The 22500-nt window shown below is 28.6% G+C and overlaps 3 protein-coding genes across 11 annotated transcripts in view; 1 reads left to right on the top strand and 2 right to left on the bottom strand.

Moving 5' to 3' along the window:
- The window catches only part of Root (ciliary rootlet coiled-coil, rootletin), a 17097-nt gene extending 4837 nt beyond the window's left edge, over window positions 1–12260 (top strand). The window contains exons 2-28 of one of the 7 annotated variants that reach the window (XM_035885509.2): window positions 1870–1923; window positions 2179–2271; window positions 3005–3220; window positions 3390–3589; window positions 3688–4072; window positions 4162–4308; window positions 4383–4685; window positions 4771–5007; window positions 5094–5230; window positions 5342–5502; window positions 5596–5726; window positions 5804–6166; window positions 6267–6626; window positions 6725–6917; window positions 7020–7379; window positions 7487–7672; window positions 7831–8075; window positions 8158–8373; window positions 8505–8706; window positions 8796–8908; window positions 8983–9159; window positions 9240–9347; window positions 9486–9665; window positions 9863–10075; window positions 10160–10465; window positions 10565–10945; window positions 11086–12260. In XM_035885509.2, coding sequence (XP_035741402.1) covers window positions 1870–1923; window positions 2179–2271; window positions 3005–3220; window positions 3390–3589; window positions 3688–4072; window positions 4162–4308; window positions 4383–4685; window positions 4771–5007; window positions 5094–5230; window positions 5342–5502; window positions 5596–5726; window positions 5804–6166; window positions 6267–6626; window positions 6725–6917; window positions 7020–7379; window positions 7487–7672; window positions 7831–8075; window positions 8158–8373; window positions 8505–8706; window positions 8796–8908; window positions 8983–9159; window positions 9240–9347; window positions 9486–9665; window positions 9863–10075; window positions 10160–10465; window positions 10565–10945; window positions 11086–11373 — 5955 coding nt within the window. In that variant the 3' untranslated portion in view covers window positions 11374–12260. Of the gene's footprint in view, window positions 1–1869; window positions 1924–2178; window positions 2272–2641; window positions 2736–2778; window positions 2903–3004; window positions 3221–3389; window positions 3590–3658; window positions 4073–4161; window positions 4309–4382; window positions 4686–4770; window positions 5008–5093; window positions 5231–5341; window positions 5503–5595; window positions 5727–5803; window positions 6167–6266; window positions 6627–6724; window positions 6918–7019; window positions 7380–7486; window positions 7673–7830; window positions 8076–8157; window positions 8374–8504; window positions 8707–8795; window positions 8909–8982; window positions 9160–9239; window positions 9348–9485; window positions 9666–9862; window positions 10076–10159; window positions 10466–10558; window positions 10946–11085 lie in introns of those variants that run through there. The other 6 variants (XM_035885508.2, XM_035885511.2, XM_035885516.2 and 3 more) reach the window with 6 other exon arrangements.
- A 577-nt stretch (window positions 12261–12837) lies between these two features.
- On the bottom strand, window positions 12838–14783 carry ppan (Brix domain-containing protein peter pan). Of its 2 annotated transcripts, XM_085656434.1 has the most exons (6): window positions 14528–14783; window positions 14279–14456; window positions 14176–14203; window positions 13880–14090; window positions 13166–13805; window positions 12838–13077 (listed from the first exon to the last, which is right to left on the bottom strand). In XM_085656434.1, the coding sequence occupies exons 1-6, from the start codon at window positions 14543–14545 to the stop codon at window positions 12971–12973; spliced, it is 1182 nt and encodes a 393-aa protein (XP_085512560.1). In that variant the 5' UTR covers window positions 14546–14783; the 3' UTR covers window positions 12838–12970. The 2 variants fall into 2 exon arrangements, with proteins under 2 accessions (XP_085512560.1, XP_035741431.1); XM_035885538.2 differs by having other exon boundaries at window positions 14176–14456; window positions 14528–14782.
- Window positions 14784–17588: 2805 nt separating this feature from the next.
- On the bottom strand, window positions 17589–20438 carry LOC118450090 (uncharacterized). Of its 2 annotated transcripts, none has more exons than XM_035885533.2 (2): window positions 19926–20438; window positions 17589–18820 (listed from the first exon to the last, which is right to left on the bottom strand). In XM_035885533.2, the coding sequence occupies exons 1-2, from the start codon at window positions 20244–20246 to the stop codon at window positions 17786–17788; spliced, it is 1356 nt and encodes a 451-aa protein (XP_035741426.2). In that variant the 5' UTR covers window positions 20247–20438; the 3' UTR covers window positions 17589–17785. The 2 variants fall into 2 exon arrangements, with proteins under 2 accessions (XP_035741426.2, XP_035741427.2); XM_035885534.2 differs by having other exon boundaries at window positions 17589–18817.
- Window positions 20439–22500: the final 2062 nt, after the last annotated feature.

Here is a 22500-nt window from a genome sequence, read left to right as displayed (position 1 = left end):
GATAGAAGTTAAAGAAAAGGAATCTCAATTTAACGCGAAGACAAAGTCTATAAAAATTTCTATAGATATTGTATGGAATGGTTCAATCCAGTTCAATCGCAGTTGCCAGAGTGACAATTCAAACTCCACAGATTAAGTTTCTTCTTATTATTATCATTATTATCATATATATATATATATACATACACACACGCACACACGCACGCACGCATATGTATATATATATATATATATTTTTTTTTTTTTATTTTCGTTGCTTGTCTAGACGTTAGACAATTTGTCATTACGTGACTGAAAGGAAAAAGAGGAAGATAAAAAAAAAGAAAGAAAAGGAAAAAAAACCGCGTAAGAAGGAAATGAAAAACAACACAAGTCGATATATTGTCCATATTCCAAAGTATAACAAGGACTGCAACAAATAATCTTATCTCAGTTTCTTTTCCTCATTAATTTGATTTTTCATAATTTCCTCTCTTCAACTTCTTCGTCGTCCTTATATACTTCTTTCGAGGAAATATATACTTTTTTTACGAACGTGAGAGGAGAATTTATACTCTCTTTTGGGTTACTCCGTTTTAACTTCCATCTATTTATCGATAATTCATCCATAGCTAAGTATCCCAAAGGACCATGATTTTCAGAGCTAGCATTACGAGCTAGAACGTACGTACTTTATCTCCGCTAGGGCTATTAGCCCAGGTGTAAAATTCCCATGGTGTACCGTAGAATCGCATGCAATCACGGAAATTAATAGCCGGGGCATGTCGTGAGTTCGTACGAGTTCTTCCCGAGCTATGATCTGAGACCTTACGAAGACCTCATATCACGAGCACGTAAAACAAAATCCTATAGGATGATCCACCTTCATCTTCTTCTTCTTCTTCTTCTTCCTCATATCATATTTTCATATTTTTATTGTCGAAAAAAAGAAAAAAAAAAAAAAAAAAAAAAAAAAAAAAAAAAGAGAAATATAAAAAAAAGATTTGAAAAATCGACAAAAAATCCTTCTTAAGATTTATTTTGTTCATCCTAATCACCGACTCGGATACTCCATTGAATCGTCAAAACGTGCAATTACAATGGAACCATGTAGAAGTTTTAATTAGTTTTAGAAACATTCTTTCCTGTTAAAAGTTCACGAAGTTTCTCTATGTGGCAAATTCGGTAACTAACATCGTTGTCTCTTTCTTCTTTTTTTTTCTTTTCTTTTTTCCTTTTTTTATTTTTTTTTTTTTTCACTAAATTTACCGATCCAACCACCGAGTTTTCCCTACTTTCCATAGACATGCGATTTCACTCGTGCGAGTTCACGAATACTTATTTATCATCGATTAACTTTTCTCTTTTCTCTTTTGTTATACTGAAATTGCTATCACGAATTGCACGATTTCGTATAATTTATAGAGTCTCAACGACCACTTTAGAATGAGAAATAGAATAGAATTTTTCTAAATAGAATAGAAGGTATTGTAATGTTTTCTTTTTTTTTTTTTTCTTTTTCGAATATATCAATATGATCAAGAAATCGATCACACCAGTGAAGATTTTTATCTGATTATGACGATTAATGTGATTTCATGACTTCAAAACAATGTGACACTGTTGTCAAAGAGTTACTACCATAGCAGCAAAAAGTGATATTAACTGTACAAAAGTTAGGACAGTATATTCGTGGGTGATATACTCCAGGGAGCTGCTTAAGCATATATCGATTGGTGCCATTCAGTGCCTGGTAGTGGTTCATGCTTCTTCTACTTGTATTATTTGAAGGCGAAGAACTCTTCAGGAGGGTCATATTAATGCGTTTTTTTTTAAAATCACCTTTTGGGGTATAGCAGGGTTAAGGGTTTTCGTCCATGTGTTGTTTAGCTTTCAGTTCTTTCGCCGATTTCTTACCATGTGTTACGTTTCAAGGATTATACGGTGAGTTGTTGAAAAATATATTTTTCTTTTTTTTTCCTCCATATAGTTACACGTGTATTACATATTTACCTCCATGTATATGTTAAAATAATATGTTTGAAAAAAGAATTTGTAATACACGTATGTACGAAGTATAATCTATCATCAGGAGTGCAACATGAGAATTGAATTATCGACTGTTGATATTTTCAATTAAATATAAAAATTATTTCAATTAATAAACTAAGTTATAATATTTTTATTCATATGATTTAGACATTACCCAAAAGTACTGGTCAGTTAACATCGAAAGGACCGATGGAAAGAAGGAGACCGCCATTACTCAAAGGAACAAGTAAAATAAAGGAGGTAAATCATATAACGACTGAAATTCTAATTATTTTCAAAGTTTTATAAAATTTTACTTTGAAACTGTAACTAAAAATGCTACGTGTAATAATGATAAAAATTATTTTATAAAAATATAAATATTATTTTATATAACAAAAGAGAGAACATTGTAATATTCATTTGAATTTCGTGTCTGCTTTAACTAATTTTCTATTGGACAATTCGAAATGCGACAAGTTTAAATTAGCCAATAGGCTAAGACATGTAGAATAATATTCCAATTATGAAATATTATTAACTTAAAAGATAACAATAAATATGTTTAACCTTATTTGATAAATTAAATTAAATAATATAATATATTTTGTGTTTATTTATACATTTGTCACGTAATAATTCGAAATAATTAATTACTGATTTATATCAATATTTACCATGACAACACATAAACATAAACATAATCTATGCAAGAAATAGGATGGGTACTATTTGATCTTCCTGTTCTTTATATTATCATATATTATTTATAAATAAAAACTATTTATATTAAATTTGTATAAAATATAATTAAGATGTGTTGACAAGAGTAATGTGATATTTTTACAGTGAAACATAACCTATATTAAATATTAAAATATATTTTTATAATGTAATATTCAGAGATTTATGTTTGGTTTTTTTTTTTTTTTTTCTTATAAATATTTGACGTTATTATATTTTCTTTTTATTATTTTTATTTATTTTATTATAGTCTGAAAGAAAAATTAGTAAAATGGAACCTACATATAGTACAGTCAGTTGTCCTGGGGATGATGAAGAAACACTTTCACCAGAAGCTTTAGTCAGACAAAATTATGAATTACGACATCGATTAGAAGAAGAAGCAGCAAGTTATAAAAGACGTTTAGATACTTACCGACAAGCTCAACAACATCAAGCTGCTCTTGTTTCTCGTTTGCAAGCTAAAGTAAATTTGTATTCCTTTTTATACATTTTTGTATCTATGAAACAGCTTTCTTTTTTAATATGTAATAATAAATTAATTTTATTTTTTTTTGATAAATAATAATAAGTAAATCAATAATGCTTGTAAAATCAATTATGTAAAAGAAAAATCTATAGAGAAAAATTTGTAGGTTTTACAATATAAACAAAGATGCTCAGAATTAGAAAGTGTGATGGCTGAAACTGCTGCAATAGACAATAGTAAATTATCTACTCAATCACAAGGTACATCTGCATTAGATGTTGCACATCAAACACTTAGAGAGATGCGTGAGGAGCAAATTCATGATTTAGATACTGCATTAAAAAAACTTGCAGAAGAACGTAAAAAGTAATTATTACATAAATAATAATAATACAATATTTTTACACGAATAACATAGTGTATAATATTAAAAAGAATTTTTATATTTTTTTCATAATGCATAGATGTGAAAAATTATTAGAATTAAATACATCCTTAAAGGATCAATTAGAAGAGACTAATCAAACAAATGAAGCTTTAACAAATGATCTTCAAAAACTAAGTAATGACTGGGATATTTTACGTGAAGAATTGACCATAAAAGAAGAAGAATGGAAAGAGGAGGAACAAGCTTTTAATGATTACTATACCTCTGAACATAATAGATTATTAAATCTTTGGCGAGATGTTGTATCTGTAAAAAGATTATTTGCAGATATTAAATCTTCTACAGATAGAGATTTATCAAAATTAAGTAATCAAATTACATCTACTACTAATGATATTGTTTCTACCTGTAATAATACAAGTATTTTTATGAAGATGCAAACAAGTATAATTCAACCGTCTGTAAGCGTTTAATAATAATAATTATTATTATAATAATAATTTAATATAATAATATTATAAATAACGTTGAAAATATTTTTATTTTCTAGGTATCTCAGCAAATTCAAGAATCACAGATGGTAATTGATATAAAGTCAGAAATGGGATTGCTTAAGCAACAGTATGACATTGCACAAAATGAAATCAGGATGAAGGATGATAGAATTAATCAATTGATACGTGAAATACATGCATTGGTATATAAATTTGTAAAATAATAATACAAATTAAAATTAATATTTTAGATATAATTTTGTTTCTTTTCACATAGGAAGAAAGATGCGGAGAAGCAGAAGCACAAACAAACAATATAACGCGTATGCAAGAAGATATAGAAATTTTACAAAATGCATTAAGAGATATAGCTCATACTGTTATTCAAGATGCTGAAACTCGTGACAGTGAGAGTACACAACCACCTCCACATGTTCATTTGTCACCTACTGGACCAATTCCTCAAAGATCACCAAGACGTGGAGCAAGAACTAATACTATTCCAGCTTTTGCCGAGAGTACTATTAGTGCCGTTCAAGCTGCTTTACATAAATATCAATTAACAATACACGATCTACAAGTACATGAATATTTACAAAATTTTACTTCTTTGACAAAAAAAAAAAATCTACAAAAACTTACTTAAAATAACACTTTCATTACAGGTGAAGTTACAAACTCATAAAGAACAATTAACATCATTTCGTAAGCAAAGTGAAAATGCTGAAGAAAATGTACGAAATTTACAAATAAAAATTACAGAACTTGTTGGTGAATTAGATGCAACACGTTCTCAATGTACACAACTCGTAGAAGAGAAAGAAGTTTTACATAAAAATTTAGATACCATAAAAATGGAAAAAAATGTATTAGAAAAAAATAGAATGGAAATCAATGCCATGGTATAATTCACTTTTTTTTTTTTGCAAATCTTAAATATATTTATTATTTGTTTCTATTTTGAATATATCTAAATATCCTTTTAAAGGTTGAAACATTAAATGCAGATTATGAAAAAATACAAAAGGCTAATAATAAATTACAAAAATTGTGTGATAGTTTGGAAGATGATAAATTGTATCTTCAAGGTGAATTGGAAAGATTATCAAAAGATGCAGAATTACGGTAAACTATAGTTCCTTTTCAATTCTTCTTATATACCAATATTTTTTTTATGTTTCTTTTTCTTCTTCTTTTCTTTTTTACTAATAATTACTGTTGCATAATTCATTTTAGCGAATTGAGTCTTCGTTCAGAAGAGAACAGATGCAGCAAAATGAGAGAAGAACTTTTAACGTTACAAGAAGAATTGAATAAAACGTACTTAACAAAAGATATGTTGGAACAACAAAAATTAGAGACAGATGCATTAATCTCACAAATAGAAAAAAGTAAAGGTAAAGTTTTCACAATATATATATATATATATGTGTGTAAATAAATTTTTATTATTTTATATCTTTGTTATCTAATAATTATTAAAATTTTAGGAGACATTGAATTAGAATTGGAACATGTATTATTAGAAAAATCTGACATAAAAGAAGTGTTGTTAAAATTAGAATCAGTTTGTTCGAATCATGAGCAAGATAAACAAAGATTGCAAGAGGAATTAAAGAAGGTATAAATCTTTTTAAATTATAAAAAAAAAAAGAAAAAAAAAAAAGAAACGTGCATTTGGAATTTTATTTATTTTAGATCACAGAAGAGAAGAATAAGCTTGCTAATCAATGCGCAGATCAACAAGGAGATTTAGGTTCCTTAAGAAAAGAATTACTGCAAGCGGAACAAACGCGTTTAGATTTGGAATCGGAAAAGGTTACGCTTAATGAAAAAGTTAAATTTTTAGAAATTGAAAAAGAAAAAATTGAAATGGAATTGAGTCAAATAACTCGCGAACGTAGCGATTTAAGCAATCAGCTTTCTGTACTTGCACGAAAAAAAGAAACATTGAACGAAGAATTAATGAGAATAAGACAGAGATTAGAACAATCTAATGAAATGAATTCAAGGATTAACAGAAGCTTGGAAGATCTTGTAAAAGATAACGAAGAAAAACAAGTATTTATATTATATGATATAATTATAATTTTTTGAAATAGCTCTACAAAAAAAAAAAAAGAAAGAAAAAAAATTCCAACTTACGTTATCACATTTTTAGGTACTTTTAGAAACAAATGAAAAAGAACTTCAAAGATTACAAGAACAATTAGCTTCGATACGTTCTGAAAAGGAAACGTTAGAGGGAGTTTTATATGATACACAAACTAATTTAGAATCAACCCATATAAAAAAGTCTCAATTGGAAAAGGAACAAAAGGAATTATTGATAAAACAAGAAAGTTTAAAAGGACATATTGGAAGATTAACTAAGGATTTGGAAAATAATCAAAAACAATCGCAAGATATAAAACAAGCTCTTGCACAGCAATGCTGCGATCAAGAAGCAAATTTTCAACAAGCCATTTTTAATTTAAAAAAACAAAATGAAGAAAATGTGAAAAAATTAAACGAGGAGAAGGTATATATATATATGTATATATAATTTTAAATACATTTTACTTTCTCAATCTATCATCCCAGAATGGTATTATTAATCAATTATAATTTTAATTATAGGAACAATTGAAGATAACGTTAGAAAAGAGATTACAACAATCTTTGTTACAACTTGGCGGGGAAAAAAATGATGAGATTAATCAGTTGCAACAAAGAGTTGAGGAATTGCAACAACACATTGAAAATTTATGTCAACAGCATGAAGAAGTTTTACTTAGGGCCGAAAACGATAAACAGCAAGCACTTTTAATTGGTACATTACATATTTTTATTTTTATTTTTATTTTTATTTTTTATGTTTATATAAAAAAAAAAAAAAAAACATCTGAAACATATTTTTTCGTTGTCCTCGTAGCTCATCATGATCAACAAGCACTGATGGAGAAATTAGAGAATGCCTTGCGTGATTTGGAGGAAGAAAAAGGAAATTTGGAACGTTTAAAAAGAGATACAGCAATTCGTAGCGAACAGGATCGTAATAATTTAAATCAATTACGTGATAATTTAAATCGATTTAAAACAAAATTAGACGAGACCAAATTGAAGGGTGATGAAGATAAATTGAAGCTCGAATTAAAAATCGAAGAACTTTTGAAAGAACGTGAATCCGTTCAAAAGGAATCGGAAGAACTTAGAATACAATTGCATGTGGCAGAAGATAAATTAGACGGACTTCATAATCAATTGCATGAGACTGTTAGAAAATTAAAAGACGGTACATTTCTATTTTCTGTTTTTTTTTTTTTTGTTATATATATATATATAATATTATGGATTAATATGTAAATATATTATTATTAAATTGACAATTTATTGTTAAAGCCGAAAATATTAATGATACATTACGGAAAGAATTGGTTGACGTTCGACGACAATTAACGGATTCAACATTTGAAAAGGAAAAATATAATACAAGTAACAAAGAGTTAAGAGAACACATTAAACGTATAGAAGGTGAGAAACGTGAACAAGGAAGAGCATTAGAGGAAACGTATCAAAAGATTGCAGGTATTATATTTGATTATTGAAAAATAGAAGAACTTTTCGTATAACCGTAAAAAAAAAGAAAAAGAAAATAATTTTTAGAAATTTAATATTAGAATTATTTTTTTGTCATAATTTTTATCGATCTTGCTTTCCTTTTTTTTTTTTTTCATCGAACATAGCATTAGAGGATGCAAAAACGGCGATGGAGGCAGAAAGATCTCGTTTTCAGGCTCAGCTTCGAGATATGGAACGTGATATGTTACAAGTACAACAACAATTTCGTCTTACGCAAGACGAGTTACAAAAATCTAATGAAAATAATGCACAGGCACAGAATAACGAGAAAGAATTACAGGCTAGATTAGCCAATGAAACGGAAGAACGAGAACGTTTGCAACTTCAATTGCATCAAATTAAAAAACAGGTTTGTTATTATATTCGACTATTTTTTTTTTTTTTTTTTTTTTTTTTCTCCAAGAACAATAACGTCTTGAGAATTTTTATAGGTATTGGATTTAGATAATAGTTTAGAAGTGACCAGACAGGAATTAGGTAAGTTACGATCTCGTGGAGACGAAGAGGATGAAAGATGGAGATCCCGTGAGCAAGAATTATTGGTACGATTGGAGGATAGTCGTTGCCGTGAAAGAAAACTAGAAGATCAAAAGCATAATTTAGAAGTATGCTTAGCCGATGCTTCTCAACAGATTCAAGAACTTAAGGTATTCTTTTTCTTTTTTTCTCCTTGAATGAGAAAGGTGCAATTTCTTTTTTTTTTCTTCTTTTTTTTTTTTCTTTTTTTTTTTTTTTTTGGATCATCCACAGTACAACTCGTAACGCATTTTATATTTAGGCACGTCTTGGAGGATCCGAAGGAAGGGTAAGAGCTTTGGATGCTCAATTATCTCAATTAGAAGTTGCTAAAAAAGAAGTGGAACAGAAATTGAGTAGCATTGGTTTAACATTACGTCGTATAGCTGGCATTCAAATGGACGGTTCCGTAAATATGCCGTTTAAATTAATGAGCCCTTCGAGAAGATGGAGTCCTGCGAGAGGTATGAAATTGATTAAATTGAATTGAATTGGATTGGATTGGATTAATATTTCTTTATTACACCTTTTTTTTTTATGTGTTTTACTATAGGACACGAACACGGTGATACTAGCAAAGATATTGTGATCGATATTGATCCAGAAGCTGTAAGAAGAGGCATGAGATTACTGATGCAACAAGTCGCACAAATTGAACGTGAAAGAGTACGTAAAAAAAATTATTCTTAACGTGTAAATGAAGTTATTCTTAAAAATTATATTTTATTTTTACGTTAAAGGATGATTATAAAACCGAATTGTGTAGTTTAAAAACGCAACTTGGCGAGTATCAAGAAAATCAAACTAAAGTCGATGAAAAATTGAATAATTTATTAGCTAATATTAGGATTATACAAGAGGAGAAAAATTCTTTGGAAGCTAAAATCTCCCAGAAAGAAACAAGCCATCAAAGCCAAGTATAAGAATTATAAAATATATTAATGAATTGTTAATAATCGAATTTTATGTGAATATTATTTTTTATTATTGTTTTTAGATGGACATTTTACAACAGAAAACAGACGAGTGCGATCAACTCCGTGAAAAAGTGATAAATCTTGAAATGATTATTAATTCTGACACAGAAGAAAAGAATTTATATGAAGTAAGATCGATTATCACTAAAAAAAAAAAAAATTAAATTAAATTAATTAATTTATGTATTAGGAAAGATTTTTTTTTTTTTTTTTTTTTTTTTTTTTTTTTTTACGGTTTTATCTTTGTTTTTTTTTTTGTTTCTTAGGAAAAATTAGATAAGATGAAACAGGCATTGAACAGAATGGAAAATGAAAGACGTAATTTACAAGAGGAACTTAACAAAAGTGAAGCTCGTGCAACGAAGTTAGAGTTACAAAGAATGTCATTGGATGGAGATCTTCAAAGATTACAAATGATGCTGCAAGAGAGAGAAGCAAATATACAGGTATCTTATTATACACGTATGTAAAAGTGTTGCCTATCATCGGGGGTGCTAATCTTCCTCCGATATTATTTTTTAATAATAAAAGAGTTATAACAATTGCTCGATAGATGGCTCTAGATGAACGAGCGCGAAATTCAACATTTCTATTGGTTAACAGATAATTATTGATAATTAATTAATTGTTTTACTTTGATTAGAAATTACAAGATCGATGCGAAACTCAAAATCGTACTAGTGCTGGTTTAGAAGAACGTTGTGCATCGTTAAAATCTACGATAGAACAATTGAATCTTGCATTGGAAAAATCATTCAATACAGAAAGTGAATTGAAAAATGAAATTAATATTTTACAACGTAATCTCATGGAAACTACTACGTGTTCACAAAATAATAATGAAAAATTGAAACAGGTATGTAATTGTCAAATTATCTCAATAATGATTACATCGGTTTTCCTATAATATTACACATGGTATTGACACATTTAATTGTAGTTACAGAAACAGCTTTCAAATACTGAAAATGAACGCAGAGTCTTGGCCGAACGTTTGGATTCTGTTCAACAATCTTTGAGTGATTTAAGACACATGAATCAAAATCTTCAAGATCAAGTTGCAAGACTGCAAACTGAATTAGCTAATAATGAAGTTCAACGGTCAGGTTTAGAAGCACAATTGAGATTAACTAAATGGCCGCAAGAAAGTAGTTCGGATAAAGACGAAGATTTGATGAGACAATTGCAAATCATTCAAAGAGAAAAAAGTGAAATGCGAGGAAAATTAGATGCGCTCAATGACAAGGTATTATTAAAAAATTATTCTTAAAATATATATTATATTGTTTTTCTTTTTTTTTTTTTTTATATGTGTCTTGAAATTTAATTAATAACATAGGTGAAGTTATTAGAAACTGAGAAACGTACTTTGGAAAATCAAGTATCAACTTTGAAATCCGTTGGTACTCGTAGTAAAAGTTATGAACGTCCCGAGAAGGCACATATCGAATTATTAGGTAGCTCTTACAGTTTTGACAATTTAGAACAAGAAAATAGAGAATTAAGATTGAAAATTCGAAGATTAGAAACACAATTGGCAGAGAAGGAAACCGAATTGATAAGAGCTAAATCCATTTATACACATTCATCACATTCTATATTAGAATCCAGTAGAGATAGAACAGGAGAGATAGAACGATTGAGAGCGGCACAATTACAAGCTGAAAAATTATTAGAGGCAAGGGAACAAAGTCATCGTCAACAAGTTATACGCCTTGAAAATCAGGTGATTTTTATTCCTCTTTCTCTCTCTCTTTCTATATATATATATATATATATTAATGAATAATATATATATATATATATATATATATATATATATATTAATGAATATTAATGAAAATTAATGAAATTGTCACTCTTTAGATTCAATTATTGCGAGAGCAACTCAATCAAGAAATTAAAAGACGTCAATTATACGTTCTTCGAAGTTCACGAGCTGGTAGGGAAATGCAACAATTAAGACAAGCATTGGGTGATTCATTAAGAACTGTATCACAAGATCCATCTCTCGATGCAGTATTATTAGAACACGAAGCACGGAAACTAGATAGTACACTCACGAGTACAATTAGTTTACCACCTTCATTAGCATTGGCTCCACCGTCAACGTATGATAGATCTTCCACTCCATCACGATTAGAAAAGACATAATTTTTGACTGAAGAAAAATTTTAAGAACTGCCATTGTTCAAGAGAATATATTCAGGTGAAATAGTATAATGATCTTTCATACATATATATATATATATATATATATATATATATTGAACTGTTGTTTAATATTCTATTCACAAATAGTCATAATTAGACTTAGATTTCTCTTTAAAATGTAATATTTATTCATGATATAGCTTATATTTTTTTTAAGCGATTTATATCCTAACAATGAATGTCGTTCTTTTCAGCATTCTATGATTTTTTGAATACAATGACTTTTAGATGACAAAATTTTTATTTAGATAAACTTAATAAATTAACTTTTTATAATAAAATATTATGCTTCCATTAAAAATGAACTAATAATTATTTTATTAGCGAAAGAAAATATTGCATCACAAAACAACTGTTTTTAAAGAGTATATATATATATATATATGTGTGTTTGTCATAAGTTCAGAATATATTAGAATTTACAATATGCTATTAATGTGCGCTAAAATTAAGATTTTTATAGCATTATTTATATTATTACATTTTTTTTTAATTTATATACTTATATACACGTATTATTAGATCAAAAAGTTTTTATAATGTGATAGATGGGACATGGAAAAACCATCGTAACGTTTACTTAAACCGTCCATATAGACAATAGTTATATTCCTAATATATTTACGATTTAGGAAATAACTAATTAATAATTGATTTTTATTTTGAAATGTTTAAAAACATTGAAAACTTATAAAAAAAAAAAAAAAAAAAAAAACAAAAAAAAAACAAAAAAAAATCAAAAACATGTAGGGATTTATATGTAAAAGAGGGCAGTGCCTATAAAATATATCATAACAGTAAGAATAATGCTATGTTTAGTCTTGATTAGAGACTAAACAGTTATCAAACAAAAGCATTGTAGAAGATTGCTTCTGATTATATATTAGATGAAAATTAGGGTATTTTACACTAGGAAAGTATTAAAAGTGAAAATGTAGGTTGCAAAGAATGGATTGTGTCTGTTCTTTATAATTAAGAATATAGACATTCAGTCCAGAGATGAAAGTATAATCTAGTTCGTTTAAAATGACATGTTTCTATATAAAAAAAAGGAAAAAAAAGAAAAAAGTACAAATATTCGGATAACATATTTCTAATATGCCATAGAAAATTTAAATTGGCAAACTCAAGTAAAATCGTGTTTGTTTTCTTTTTTTCAAAACTAATGATCAATTTGTTTTAATGGTCAGTGTGTTTTATAAATTGTATTATTATGATCGGACAATATTGTCACATCCGTCACTATATTGTTTATGCTATATAAATCAATTTATAAGAAATATTAATATAAAACAGGAGACATAAGTTTTAATGCAATCAATTGTAACTTCAAGAAATTTATATCGTACACTTTCGTAACATCATGTTATTTCACGCGTTTGTGATTTTATAAAAATATATGTAATTTAATATTGCAAAATGAAATAATGAATTGTCTATGAAATAGGCTTATCAAATAAACAGTGTAGTTACATTTAAATAACAATTGCAGTTCTCTTTATATTATTTTTTATATGGATTTTATAAAAAATTTTTGTTATTCATTTGTCCCATTTTCAGATATATTTCTTTTTAATTTTTTTGTTTTATACCTTGGTATAAACTTATGTCGCCTCTTTTGACCAGCTTTTCCTTCAAATAATTCTGAAAATAAAAAATTTATTAGAAGGAAATTCTGATTAGAATCATTTTTATAATAATCTATGAAAAAAATTTCAGTAAATATATTTACCCTTCTCAGGTTCTTCTCCTACTTCTTCTCGATAATATTGAGCATCATCATCTTCTTCTACAACACTTTCTTCCATAGATTCTTCTACAATTTTTTTCTTCTTTTGCATTCCTTTTAATGATTTTTCTTTATGTTCTTCTCTATTCAATTCTTTCTTCTTTTTATTTTCCTCTTGTATCTTTTTCCTTTTTTCTTTAAGCTTTTTCTTCTCCTCCCGTTTCTTTTGTATCTTAAGCTTTTCCTCTTCAGTTTTATGAATAAACTCGTGAAATAAAACCTCACCATCAAGAAGTCCACCTTCTACTTTCATTAATTGTAACGTAATTCTTGGTCCTAATTCAGAAAGTCTAATAGCACTAGTAGTATTTTCATGATTTCCTCGAGATGATAATTTTTGCGATAACGTAACGTGACTATTAGGATCGTCTTCTGCTTCGCTTTCGGATACTGTCGATTTTGTCAAAAATTCTGAAAAGTCTTGACATTTCGAAAGATTCGGTATTTTAGCTCTAACTAATTTTGTAACACTTTTTGATAAACCAACGGGTACAACTTTAATAGCATAATGTCTAAAATCAATTGTTTTTGTAGTCGTATTATAATTTAAGCATACGCAACGACGAATTGTACTTAAATCAACCTGCAAATATGATAATCATTGCATCAAGTTCAATGAATCAAAATACATTTAGATTTCTTGTAAATAAAACTTACATTAGTTAAATTTATAGTTGGGAACATGTTTTGAAACATTGAAGCTATTAATTTTAATTGCATACCCTCTCCGCTAAAATTATTTAATACAATTAAAGGAGAATTCTTAAAAGCTTCCTCAAATACCATTTGTTTTTTTAATGTAGATACTACATCTTTGGATAATGAGAAATTATGTACTTTAAAAGTGAGCGTCGGTCCTCTGGGTAATCTATTGTATAAATATTAATTGTTCAGTTTCTTATTAATGCTAAAAGTTATATATCACTAATAAAACTAATAATATAATTACAAACCTGCAGAGTTTAAGATACATCCCAAGTTCTGTTCTAGTAAAAATACATAAATGACTAACGTGTAATATACCAGCAACCGATACAAAATCTTTAATACTATTACGTTTTCTAGCTTTTAATGAACTAGCAGTAAATGGTTCCATAATTCTACGAAAATCCTTAGTTAATTCTATTATATGTTCTCCTGGTAGACCACGATGAATTACAAATGAGTGAGGAGCTTTCACTAATTCTTCCTTTTCTTCTGTATTTAATTGTTTATTTCGTTTAACACAACGTCCCTAAAAAGATTAAGTATTAATTATGCATAATAATAAAGCATAATTAATATCTATATACTAAATTAAATTACCTTTTTACGGTGACCCATCTTTTATTTTCACTTTGAGGTTAAGTTTAAAATCACGTATTCAACTTACACAATTTTATTTCCTTAAAAACTGTTTTATTAAAATCTTCTTAAAAATTATTTTATCACTATATTTATACCACTCTATTTATATTTGATATATTTTTATTTAATATAAATTCATTTTATATACAAATTTATAACATACATTTAATTACTGCCATATTGCGAGGGATAAATACAAACACCAATGAGCGTGCGGAAATGGCGATCGACGAGCCATCTATAGGTAAATCGGGTAACCAATCTCCTTCCTGGATAATTACAAATGTTATTGTAAGCACTACTCATAATTTGTTTATGTCTTTAGATATGTCTCAGACAGAGAACGAAGTCGGTACGCGTAAGACGTCATTTTACACGTTTCCTAATATACATTGATTTTTAACTTTTATTTCAAATAGAAGTGTCTAAAATATGTTTTCCTCAATTTTATAAAATCAAAGTAATTTCATTATATATATAAAATATAATAATAAAGAGAGATAGAGATATGAAATTCATTAGAAAAATATTATTTTACACGTATATACACACATTATTCCGCATTAGTCAACGGTTTCACGATGTTACCATACACGCAAGACGATATTATGTATATAATATTCCTCACTTTTATCACATCAGACAGTCTACGAAAGTCAGTCGAACACTTGTTGATTACTTGTCAAGTATTATCAATCATTTTATTCGATTAATTAATTCGTCGAGTAATTTCAATCAATCATAATCCATATAAGAGATAGAAGGAATTAGGTTATGATAAGTAATAAAATGGACGATCGATTATAAACAAATCAAATCACGTTAAATCCGAATGGTCGAAGGAACGTAGAGAGAACATATGTAATAAGTAATAATTGTAATATTATCAAAGGAATTAACGAGAGTAAGTACATTGATTAAATAGTTCGTCAATAAATATTAATTACTCAAGGATAAACAATTCTAATGCGAGTAATATTCATGACAAAGGATGGCGCATGTAGTAACACAGACGCATACATAAATAAATTTCTCGACACGTATACGCTTCATAAGTAACATCGTGCCAGTTAATTTCAGCATAAATCCTGGAAATCCCATAGAATAGGAGGAGGAAGAAAAGAAGAAAGAGAGGAGGAGGAGGAGGAGGAGGAGGAGGAGGAGGAGGAGGAGGAGGAAGAAGAGAAGTAGAAGAAGAAGAAGAAGAAAGAGGAGGAAAAAAGAGAAAAGAGGGAAGGTCTAACAGGCAGGGTGGGTTTAGAATCGTTGGGAATCGCGGGAACTTCGGTGTAGCTCGTTAAGCGAAGAAAACTTCTCTCACGGTCCAAAGTTCACGGCCAACCTTGCGATCTTTATCTACGCGAGCTATGTGAGAGCCTTTAACCCGTTCCACGTTGAAATTGCGTCTTCAATATAAGGACTTAGGACGTGTCATGTTTAACGTCGAAGGGACTAGAAAATTTTTCATAAAAAAAAAAAAAAAAAAAAAATAAAAAAAATAAAAAAAAAAAATAAAAAAGAAAAAGAAAAAGAAAAAAAAATTCTTTTTTAAATTAGAAAGAAAATTCATTCCAATTTACTTGAAATTCTATTTTATTCTCTTATTTTTTTTTTTTTTATATTTCATTTCGTTTCCTACATTGGTCTAGGAAAAATTTTTTTCTTCTTCTTCCTTAGTTCCCCGCCGTGCTGCTCTTTACCGATTATGTTTTCATTTCTCTGATTTGTCGGCGACGATGCGGATAATAGCTGCCATACGACGTACCAGCTACAGAAGATAAACGCTTAGAGTAGAGAGGTAACGTCTGCCATATGCTAGGCTGAAAACCGGCCGTGATTTTTGTCGATGTTATGCTAGTGGCGTGAGGAATTCGAAAAACAGAAAACTATAATGCTCGGGAGAACATTCGCAAAATATGTATGTATGTATGTATGTATATATATATATATATATATATATGTGTATGTACGTACATAGATACATATGTTGGCAACGATAGAACGCTGTTTCGAGGTTAGGAACGAATAATAATCTGGCTTATTTCTCTTGCAAAAGAAAGAAATAAATAGATGAAGAAAGAAAAGTCTTTTAAAAATAAAGAAAGATACGTGAAACGACACAATTATAAGGTTAGGTTCAATTATATATATATAATTGAATATAATATATAATATATATATAAATTATTTATTATAAATTATAACATTAATTTATTATAAACTCTTCGTAAAAGTTATATAAAAAGTAAACATCATTGGAACAAAGATATGTATGTCAATACGGGATTTAGGTTAGATTTTATTTATGTGTGTTTGTGTATGCATCTGTATATATATATATATATATATATATATATGAGATCATGCATGAGCATGGTCAATACGAGACCAAAAGAATTTCTTTTCTCAATGTCGGTACGTGATAAAAATGTTTCTTTTCTATCTCTTAATATATCGTAGGTGAAACCAATAGAATCTCGTATACATATTTCACATTGGCAAAGAAAATAAGGTGCAGCAGACGGCGTGTACCACGCCTCAACGCACTCCTACCTTACTGATCCCGATTGTAACAGAGCTTGTGCAGGATTATTCCCGTGAGCGTGTTTCGATCTAACAAATCGAAGATAGGAAGAAACTCGTTTATGCCGCAGCTGCTATTTATATACGATTAATGCGAAACAAACAAATAAACAAACAAACAAATAAACGGACAAATGAAAGGAAACAAAAAAAATAATCATTTCGTCGAAGGATAATAAATCGAAAATTTTGAAGCAAAATTAATAATATAATATAATATATATATATATGTATATAAAAAGTAATAGTATAATATAGTTACAAAACTTCCATATAATATTAAAAAATTCAGTACTCTTTTCTTCGCGATTTTTTATACTTGTAGTTTTACTATCTAAATAAAAGAAAGAAAAAAAAAAAAGAAATAGGTAAATCAAAAATTAATCTTTTCAATATATTTGATAATTTTTAATATTACCTAAGAGAACTTGTTGACTTGTCATGCGAGTAAAAAAAAAAATACAAACAAAAAAAAAAAGATAAAAACAAAAGAAAAATATAAGAAATAACATATTTTTGTTGTAGCTGTTTGTTTAAAACCAAACGAAAATGATCGAAAAATCCTCGTTCGTAATAAACGGGTATCTATATAAATTAAGTACATATAGTGTAAAAATATATAAAAGAATCAATTTATACTTTGGTAGAATCGGATTGAGTACAACTGCAAGAACTGCATGTATCGCACGTCCATGAGGACGAAGACGTGCTAGAATTTGAATCGCTCAGTTTTGGCGGTAGAATGTTGTCGTATAAATCGTCATGGCCGAGGAAACACTTGAGGATCGACGACCGAGACCGATTTTCTTCCGTAGTTGAGAATGAGGAGGAGGTGGAGGAGGATACTATGCTAGTTGAGTCACTCAGATTAGATCTTTTCACATTTGGCGGAAGTTCACTAACTTCGTCGTAATTCACCGTGGTCACACCGTACATATTGCAAATAATTCTTTCCGGTTTTCTCATTAACATTTTATTATTATCCGTCGAATCGTTGGTATGAAGAATAATTTTTCTCGTCATTTTTCTTTGATCACGTTTCAATTTTATCCTTTTAGACGACGAAATATCCTTTCGATGATTAATATTATTTCTTAAATGCGACGCCAAACGACGCCGCGTTTCTCGTACGTCGATGTATTCATTTTTTTCAATAACATCATTCTCAGACAATTCCTTAGTTCGATCGGCATTAATATCAATGTCGTCATTTTTAATTTTCAATTTCATTTTCGTCGAATTTAATTCAACGGGCGTAACTTCGATATCGTTATCTTCCGATGATAATTCACATTGTAAATAATTTGTCACGTCGATGAAAGTAGAATCGTTGTTGATGATAATGGAGTCATTATTTAAATCAGAGTCATTGTAATTCATTTCAATGGGCATACGATTGTCGTCATTGTAATAATAGGTATCGTTTGATTGAGAATTATTCGAAAGTGTTTTTCTTTCGTTATCGTTGATACATTCTCTTGATGAAAATCTTGCGAAATTTGAATTCTTGTTGCTCTTAGGTGTACTGCATGGTTCCTCGAGTATCCATTTTTTATGATGATTTTCTTTCTTCAATTTAATCGACAACGATGACACCTCGTCGTAACTATCCGATACCAGTAACGATGGACTCGAGAGATAACATTGTATTTTTTTTAAACTCACCTGCTGTCAATAAATATCTATTTTTATCATTTCATTAAAAACAGGTTTAACTTCTTAATCGGTTAGTTCGATCTTACTTCTGAATTATGTAATTGTATTAACGACAACTAACACTTTTAATTTATATACGTTTATCTTGCCTTCAATGAGAGGAAGAAAACAAAAAAACAAAAAAAGAAACAAAAAAAAGAAGAAAAAAAGAATGAATATTTGCAACAAAGAAAAGTTTGTGGAAAATATTTTATTCGTTGTGTTTTCACTTCAAATACGTCTATTTTCTTTTAAGAAATTTCATTTTTTTCTTTTGTTTATCGCGAGATTGTTTTAAATATTTTATACATGAAAAAAAAGAAAAAAGAAAAAGGAAAAAATATATATATATACATACATATATGCATGTAACAATTTTGCTATTTATTTATATTTATAATATTGCAAAAGAAATATTAGTGAAAATATTTAATTTGTTGTGTTAATTCTTTTTTTCCCCTCTTTTTTTCTTTTTAAGATTTACATGTTGCGAGGTTATGTTGGAGATATTTCGTGGAAAGAAAGAGAAAAAAGGAGAAATAAAAAAAAAAAAAAAAAAAAGAAAGATATCCTTTCGACATATAAAATAATTTTTAAAATGTACTACATTTAAAACGGTTTCTCGTATTAAGTTACTCTTGTATGAGGAGGAGAATATAAAAAGTTCTTTCAAAGTAAGCAACCTTGTTATTTTATTGAAGTATCGTACCATCAATAGCATAAATGCGGTTATATGATACTAGACTATTTTACATGCATCCCAAGATAATGTAACATTAGAGACAAGATATTACGCTATACTATCTAACATAATATTATGTAATTATAGATATTATTAAACCGTTTTTATATTGTAGTCCGTACGACGTAACATTGGTCGACGATTGCATAAAAGTAAAAAAGAAAAAAAAAAAGAACAAAAAAGAGTAAAAAGAAAAAGAAAAATAAAAAAGGAAAAAAAAAACGGATTGGTTTTCTCCAATTCTTTTTCTTTTCTTTTTCTGTTGGTTTTTTTTTTGAAATTCTACAACTCAACGATATGTGTATATATTATAATCCTAATAATAATTGGACTTACCTTTTTTGAATAATATGGGATATCGATGTAACGTGATATTGGTCTGTACCAGGTACTACAACCACTTCTTAAATTAAAATAATATGTTCTACCTGGTATGCTTTTAGATTTACATTTCACCCAATCATAATTATCGACATGATCGCCAAACGATCGAACGTTATTATTGAAAAATTTGGATCTATTAGAATCTTTCTTAAGTTTATTATCGATTTGTGTGAATTTCAATTTATTGTTACTGTCCAAATTAAATGTAGGCCAATTATTATCGTTGTCACTTTTAGACTCATTGATACACAACGACCAATCGGATTTCCACATTGTTTAACATTAAGAAAAAATAAAAAAAGTAAACCAAAGAGAAATGAATTATAAAGTAAAACGATAAAAGAAAAAAAAAAAAAAAAAAAAAGAAAAAAGAAAGAGACTGATTATTATAATATCACAATAATGAAATCGTTCGACGTAAATAAGAGTTTACATTTTTATAACGCGTCCTACACGATACAATGAAAGAAGTACGTCGATTCAATGAAAATTGAATGCATTATGACAAATCAAATCGAAAATGAGCGCCATCTTTGATAAACTTTATCCTACCTAGATTGGTAATAATTCTCTATCATTGATACGACAAATTACAGAAGTGCAACGTAAGAATATGTAATTAATAGAACTAACAAAATAGACAGATACGATTATTACACGAATGATAGATAATTTCGAGAAACTTGTCTTATTTTTAATGGAGAGGTTATATGTACCTGTACATGTTTTAAGAAATATCTATCTTTCCGTTTATAAAAAAATAAATAAAAAAAAAAAAAAAAATTCTAGATATTCTTGGTCGTGTCATGACAAAAAAAAAAAAAGAAAAATTCTCGTCGCATTTTTATTTATTTACTTATTTATCTATTTATTATTTTTTTTTTTTTCGTTCGATCCTCAAAAATCTCTATAAAAGTATTCAATAATTTTATTTATTTGGAAACCAACCAAAAGATAAGTGCAATATATATATATATATATATTAAATTGGAAACTATGAAACGGGCGTTGCATGAAAATAAAAAATTAAACAAAAACGTCCGTTTCATAGTTTCCAACTTAATATATATATATATATTATATAATATATTATGTCAAATAATATTTAATTATTTAATATAATAATATTATTATTATTCTAAATTTTAATATAAACATATTATTATTAATTAATGTTATATAATATATTAAATAATATATATATATATAGCATATACCACCCGTGGCGCTACTCTGGTGGGAATTCTTTAAAACATTTTGTCGGTCTTTTAGAAAATGATTTACAACATATTGCTTGCCCATCTAAACGTCGTTTTTCCGGTTCGTTATTACGTGCGGTCTTTGCATATACATATATATATATATTTTTTTTCTTTTCTTTCTTCTTTTTTTTTCGGAACGTTTGAATTCGAAAGGAAAGAAGTTGATGTGGGATCGGGGACGTGAGTGGAAGGGAGGGTAAAATAGAGTAGAGTGAAGTAGAGTAGAGTAGGGTAGGTTACGGGGAGTTAGGGGGAGGGGGTAAAGGTCCACCGGTGTGAAAAGAAATTTGACCTCGGAGCATAATCGAGACAATAGGTTTGAATCTCGTACCCTAAATTTTCCCTATAGTTCACCTTTCATACGAGATAGAGATGAAGTCCGAGGGACATCACGCTGCGAAAAGAAGGTGGTGGTGTTGGAGGAGGAGAAGGAGGAGGAAGAGGAGATGAAGAAGAAGAAGAAGAAGAAGATGAAGAAGAAGAAGAAGAAGAAGATGGAGGAGTAGAGGAGAGAGACCCCCCTCGAGTCTACGTCTTTAAGTGAGTTTTCTTTAAAAGATCTTTCTTCTTTTCTCTCTCGTTTCTTTTCACTTTTCCTTTTTTTTCTCTTCCCTTCTCTTCCTTATTTCTTTTCTTTTCTTTCATTCTTTTTTTTTTCTTTTTCTTTTTTTTTTTTTACGGGGAACCAACGACGATTACACGGTGGGCGAAGGAGGAGGGGAAGAGGAATATCATATGAATTTTTTAAACGTCTCTTTTACTCGTAGAAAACAACGTAAAGAAGGAAGATGAATAATTTCTCGTTCGAACAAAAGAACATTGCTTTTGCGATGAAGAATTTGAGAGAGATAGACAGATAGAGAGAATAAGAGAGAGAGAGAGAGAGAGAGAATCGTTCAACATTCGAACATTTTTAGAACCTCCGTTGATATTCGTAAGAGTTCATTCAAGTTCGGTTTTTTTTTTTTAATTTCTCGTTTATTACATAGTTCGGTTCCATCCCCTTCGTGTATCTTCGTGCCACTATTTGTCTTCCCGCCCGCCCTCCCCTCCACGGCTATTGCATTCGACCGTAATCGCATCACCATAAACGAAATTTCATTTTCATAACGACCTTTTGTCAGGTGTAGAAAACTCTTCGAAAAAAAAAGCTGAAAAGAAAAAGAAGGTATGTATTATAAGAAAAGAGAGAGATAGAGATAGAGATAGAGATAGATAGATAAATAGATAGATAGATAGATAGATAGAGAGAGAGAGAGAGAGAG

This window comes from Vespa mandarinia, chromosome 4 (assembly GCF_050613455.1).
Source record: "Vespa mandarinia isolate Hongniang chromosome 4, ASM5061345v1, whole genome shotgun sequence".
NCBI classification, from domain to species: Eukaryota; Metazoa; Arthropoda; class Insecta; order Hymenoptera; family Vespidae; genus Vespa; species Vespa mandarinia.
The sequence above is the reverse complement of the archived record's forward strand: the minus strand, read 5'-3'. Positions and strand labels throughout refer to the sequence as shown.